The 5,672-nt window shown below is 56.5% G+C and overlaps 1 protein-coding gene across 1 annotated transcript in view; it reads left to right on the forward strand.

Moving 5' to 3' along the window:
• The first annotated feature begins 1,545 nt into the window (after nucleotides 1-1,545).
• The window catches only part of Tub (tubby bipartite transcription factor), an 11,935-nt gene continuing 7,808 nt past the window's right edge, over nucleotides 1,546-5,672 (forward strand). Inside the window, exons 1-3 of the mRNA XM_023707606.1 lie at nucleotides 1,546-1,591; nucleotides 1,972-2,134; nucleotides 5,262-5,405. Coding sequence (XP_023563374.1) covers nucleotides 2,020-2,134; nucleotides 5,262-5,405 — 259 coding nt within the window. The 5' untranslated portion in view covers nucleotides 1,546-1,591; nucleotides 1,972-2,019. The remainder of the gene's footprint in view (nucleotides 1,592-1,971; nucleotides 2,135-5,261; nucleotides 5,406-5,672) is intronic.

A 5,672-nucleotide genomic window follows, 5' to 3' on the forward strand; every position in this document is an offset into this window, starting at 1 on the left:
GTCCTCTTATGCAAGCAGGCTGTTTTAAGAAGACTGAGGCCTAGAGGCGCCTGTGGAAGGGTGTTCTCTCCCAGGATCTGGCAGCTGAGGGTTTGGTGAATGAGGCAGTTTTATGTGTAGCCCCACATCACACTGGAGGCTCTTCTGAGGTGCAGAGCAGCCCACAGGTGCCAGGAAAGGGCTCCCTAGATATTAGCGGGAGAGAATGCAGCCAGTTAAAAAGATGTGTTGTTCTTAAAGAGCACAGCCAGGGAGCTGGGTAGGGAAAGCCCGAGGTGGTAATAGGCAGCTTGTGGTCAGCGGCCTTGCTCCCTCTATAGAATCTGTAGGGCCATGACTATTAGAGCTAGAAAGGGCAGGCTGTCCGTAGGAGTTGGAAATGGAAATGGCTTCACCTTTTCTTTGGAGTGATTTGACTTTATCTTTTCCTTCCCACATGTACTGTATCCACCTTCACACCAGAATGCCCAGTGCTTACACAAGTGTGTGCACACATGTGAGTATGCACATGAGACATACTCAGCACACTCCTTATGGCTCCACACCAGCCTAATGTGCTTGGACCTGGCTAAACATGAACCCACATTCGGGTCTCGCTCAGGGGCTGGCTCCATTGTGCTCGTGCCAGGGCTGCCCAGGGCTTCCCAGTGTTCAGTTCTACAGGCTCCATCACCATCCCATTCAGCTATTCTGTCTTACCGTGGCCCCAGGGTGTCTTGAACTACCAAGAAAGCCCAGTGCATTGAGTTACCCTCTCCCCATTCACTTCCTAGGAGGCAGAGCAGTCTGGGAGAGATGAGGATACTGCAAGGATTTGGTGCCCCCAGGTCTCCTTGCGCCACATCTGTGGTCCAAGAAGGATTTTGCAGCGGGTTGTTGTGCTTTGCATTGACCTGTTGTGCGCGTCTCATAGACATCTCCTCCCGGCCCTGGCCCTTCTCTGGCACTGTTCGGGTTCTTAGTCTCCTTTTCCTAAATGCATGGGATCCACTGCCCTCTTTAAAGGAGAAAGGGAGATGGATGGTACCTACACCCTCACTCTATACTAGGAGCCACGAGTTTGGGGTGAGAGGAGAGTCTGCCCCAAAATGACCCAGCATCTTCCAGAAAGGGTGGAGAGGAGGAGGGAAAACTGTGGTGAGATCTCCAGAAAGATTTGGAGTGAGCAGGCCCCTGTAGGGAGGGCCAGCCTTGGGCCTGGCTTGTGGCTGATGCCTCTCCATGGCTTCTCCCAGATCTCAGTTAAGCCTGATCCTGCTCAGGGGTGTGGGGGTGGGGAGGGTCTCATTCTGTTCTTATTGGGACCAAGCAAGTCCTTGTGGCAGTGGGCACTAGCAGGAAACAAGCTCCCAGAGTTACAGAAATACAGCTCAAGACTTTAGTCTTGCACAGGTTTCTTGCCTCCCTCCACCATGTTGGTTCACAAAGTCCGGGGAGTGTTGACGGGGTGGGGTTTAAAAGACTCATGGATGCGGCAGGTTCTGGGCTGACCCCACCATCTCCTGGGTAGGCCCTGAGCACCACTCTCTCCCTCTGCAGTGTCTTAGATGATGAGGGCAACAACCTGAGGCAGCAGAAGCTTGACCGGCAGGTGAGTGTGGCTTAAGGGTGGGGCTGGGTGAACGGGCAGTCTGGGCTGGTGTCTCCGAGGGGACACAAAAGGCTGTCTCCCTGGGTGGTGGAGAAGAAAAGATGTGCTCTCTCCTGTACCAGCTCAGTGTTAACCCTGCCTCTCTGCATGAAGCTTCAGCCGACAGGCAGCTGGCCTCACTGCAGTTGGAGGGCTTTGCTGCTCTTCCCTGCACCCTAAGGCTTGGGGTGCCTTGGCCCAGGGCAGACTTTGGACCCCAGTGCCACCTCTGGAGCCCAGCCCAGGGAGCAGAGCGATGTTTCTGGCCTCACTCCGTGAGCCCCACTGTCCTGCTGGAAGTGAGGCCAGACCTTCTCTGTGCCTGCCCTGTGCCTCTGTAGCGGGCCCTGCTGGAACAGAAGCAGAAGAAGAAACGCCAGGAGCCCCTGATGGTGCAAGCCAATGCCGATGGGCGGCCCCGGAGCCGGCGGGCCCGGCAGTCAGAGGAGCAGGCCCCTCTGGTGGAGTCCTACCTCAGCAGCAGTGGCAGCACCAGCTACCAAGGTACACCTTGCCTCCTCCTGGCGGAAGCCAGCCTGGGAGACCCCTACATTGTGGCTTGTGGGGGGGGGGGCTCTCAAGGATGTCACTGTGATCTGGGCAGGTAGCAGACTTGTCCTGTCAGGGTTTGCCCAAGTTGAGTGTATCACCCAGCCCTGGACAGTGGGTGGAATGCTCAAGTCTCACCTCTGGAGTCATCTTTTCAAACCAGAGCCTAAAACAATTTGGGAGTCCAAAGGTCCAGGTTTCTAATCTGGAGCATTTGACAGAGTGCAGGAGGCCCTGCCTGGGCATAGTTGAGTCTCCTCCCCACCTGTCTCCTGAGAGGAACCTGTCTTGGCATCCTGCCCCACGCCAGTGGGGGTCTCCCGGGACACCTTCCTGCTTTCTTCTCCCCTGAGCCCTCTGCACCTCCTTCTAACCCATAAACCCCTGTCCCTGGTTCAGGACCTTCAGCGCCCTAGTGACTGGTTGGCAGCCTGCCACTACTATTCTCACACGTGCAGTTCTTGGAAGAGTCTACCTTCAGAGTGGCCCCTTCACATCCTTGAGCACAGGGCTTTTCCCTCCAGCCCTGGTTGGGTTTAGGGCCCCAGGCTAGACCTGAAAATTGATCTCTAGGCTTGGGAGAATCAGTCGCTACTGCCCCCTGCTGGGCTGGTGCTGATCATGCAGGTGGCTGCTCCATGAAATACAGTAACTTTGAGAAGGTTGCTGCCAGCTGGTTTTGCAGGTAGCAAGCAACTATGGTATTCCCTTCCCTCGGTGGCTTCCCTCTGACCTGGAGCCTCCAGCCCTATGGGCCTGATGCCTTTGTTCCCCAGCTCTGCAATGTGCGGGGTTCTTCTGAGCAGCCTCTCGCACACCCACACCCTGGTCTGCACTTTAGAGGGCGGCAGTTTGGTCTGTGTCACTCCCTGCCTAGGTTGTAGCTTGGGTGTTGTGGAAGCACGGTCAACCTTTGTGCACATGAATTCTCTGAAGGAGCCCACCTTATTTCTGATAATAGAGCTGTCTTGGAGCATTTGCCAGGGCTAGGCAGGTGCTTGGTGCTTTGCCTGTGTTCTCCCTGCTTCCTTGCAGTGACTCTTTGGCCCCATATGGCTGGTAAGGCATGGGCTCAGAGGGCCTCAGCAAGTTGCCTGTGGTGTCTGGTAGTGAGCAGCAGCCTGGACTAGGTGCGGGCCCCGTCAGGCTCCTGGTGGTCTTTCTACCCTTTTGTACTGCCTCCCTGGTAAGAGCTTCTTCACAGTCATCCCTCCTTGTGTACCTCAGGTTGGTGCCCTGGACCTTACCTTATTTGTTGGTAATCCACTTGATAGGCCCTTGAGGAGGCGAGGGACGTCGGCCCAGCTGCTGTAGCAGCCTCTTTGTAGCGGCCTCTTCTCCACTCCCAGGAAGCCCTCCAAGGGTGGCTGGCTGTGGTCCACTGAAAGGAAGGCCACCACTGTCCTGGGACCTGGGAAGCCTGACCCTCTGCTGTGTAGACAGCACATCCCCAGCTCTGCCAAGCCTGACACCCAGGACTTGCAGCCCTGCCACTCAGTGCGTGAGGCCTGTACCTTGAAGAGTCGCTGCTGTGGAGGTGTTCACAGGGGTTGCTGGAGCACTGATTGTGGGGCTGAGCCTGTAGAAGGCTGTGCTGAGAGCCAGCGAGCCAGTGCCTCTGAAGGTGGCGCAGTTTCTGGTCCTGCCACTCTGAGTTACTTGTTCGCTTATGACTGTGAGCAGTCATTTGCCCTCATGGATCTGTTTCCTTCACTATAAAATGAAGGGAAATCTGTGGTAGGGCTTTGAAAATGGAAGGAACTGCAGGCTCAGCTCACTAAGTTTCAGCTACTGAGACTCCTGAGCAAGGCAGGCCTCCAGGATTCCTCCCCACAAGGGAAGTTGACGGTCGTGAGGTGCACACTGCTTCTGTGGGGACCCAGTCTTTGTCTGCCTCCCGGTAATGGACCAAACCAACCCTGGGGAGGCTGCTGACCTGGGAAGGTGTTTCTGAGACTTCCCCGCTGCCTCGTGATCTGCCCTCTGCTGGCTCGTGGTGTTAAATGCAGGAGCTATTCCAGGAGCAGGACAGCACTGATGCCTCATCCCAGGAAAGCTTTGACCTGCCACTGTGCTCATTCATGGGACACGTGTGTCCATTTCCCAGGATTTCTTGGAAGACCAGTGCTGTGCCAGGCTTTGGATAAGGAGCTGTGGGTCCCTGGTGAGCATAGACAGGTGTGGTCTCTGTTGGCATGGACCTTGTGGTCCATGTGGGGAGGCAGTTACAGATGGTCACAACTGGAAAGAAGCCAGGCTCTGTGAGGCACAGACAGGACCCTGTCTGCTTGGAAAGCCCAGGATGGTTTCGTTGACCTGGAATCTGCAAGATGAGTGAGAGGTAGACTTCAGGGGGTGGCAGTGTGCGCAGTGGGAACAGCCTGGACGAGGCTCTGTGGCAAGGGGCGTACCCATACCCAGGTTGAAAGAGCTCTCAATGCCCGCCCGGGCAGTGGTGTGGTTAGGCCAAGGGAAAAGGAGATGGAAAAGCCTAACAGGCAGGAGAGTACTGGTCCTTTCCGTAAGAGCAGTCAGAATCCTTCAAAGACTGTGAGCAGGACGGGGTTCTGCTATGTGGCAAATGTGGAGCCTGCCCTCTGTGGCCTGAGACTTTCCCACGGATGTGCATGGCTCTGCTTATGCTGGAGACCTTCCTGCAGGTTCTGCTACTGTGCTCGATGCCCCAGGCCATGCAGGCTTGTGTTGGCCCTGCCTGTAGTCTCTTCAAGAAGATGCAGCCTTTGTATCTTCCTTCTCCATCCCTGTGACCCACAGTCCCACAGGCATGCCCTGCCCCTGCCTGGACTCGGAGCAGTTTGCTAGCTCAGAACTGCAGTTGCTCTGTTTGTTGGCGGACTGCAGCTTTGGCCTGGTGTGGCTTCCCTCACGTGGGGCTGGGGTAGCACCTTCTGGCAGAGCCTGCTCTTTATCTTTGCCAAGTGGAGATAAGGGGGTTCAGGTGGTGCTCAGAGGTATGTGTTGGGGATAGGGGCATGTGGAAAGTGCTGTGCTGGGAACCATGGGGGTGGGGTCTCGGCTCACCCATTGCCCTTTTTTTGCCCTTGGGCTCTTTCCTGAGCAGTTCAGGAGGCCGACTCGCTTGCCAGTGTGCAGCTGGGAGCCGCCCACCCAACAGCACCAGCCTCAGCCAAGAGAACCAAGGCAGCGGCCGCGTCAGGGGGCCAGGGCAGGGCCTCGAGGAAAGAGAAGAAGGGAAAACACAAAGGTTAGCCTGCCTTCTCCACATGCTGCACCCAAGGAGGCCCAGTGCCCACTGCGGGGTCGGGGGGAGAGTACCAAGTTCTAATTTACTGGTATTCAGGCCCTGCTCAGCTAGCTCACAGGCCTAGTCAGACTCATAAGTTATCTGCGTTGCCCTGAGTATGGCCACCCTTTTCTCGCGCCCCGCCTTCACCTGAGCTCCCTCCATTCTGGCCTCTGCGCCCCGCCTTCACCTGAGCTCCCTCCATTCTGCCCTCTGCGCCCCGCCTTC

The sequence above is a fragment of the Octodon degus genome, unplaced genomic scaffold, assembly GCF_000260255.1.
Source record: "Octodon degus isolate 3935 unplaced genomic scaffold, OctDeg1.0 scaffold00302, whole genome shotgun sequence".
Lineage (NCBI taxonomy): Eukaryota > Metazoa > Chordata > Mammalia > Rodentia > Octodontidae > Octodon > Octodon degus.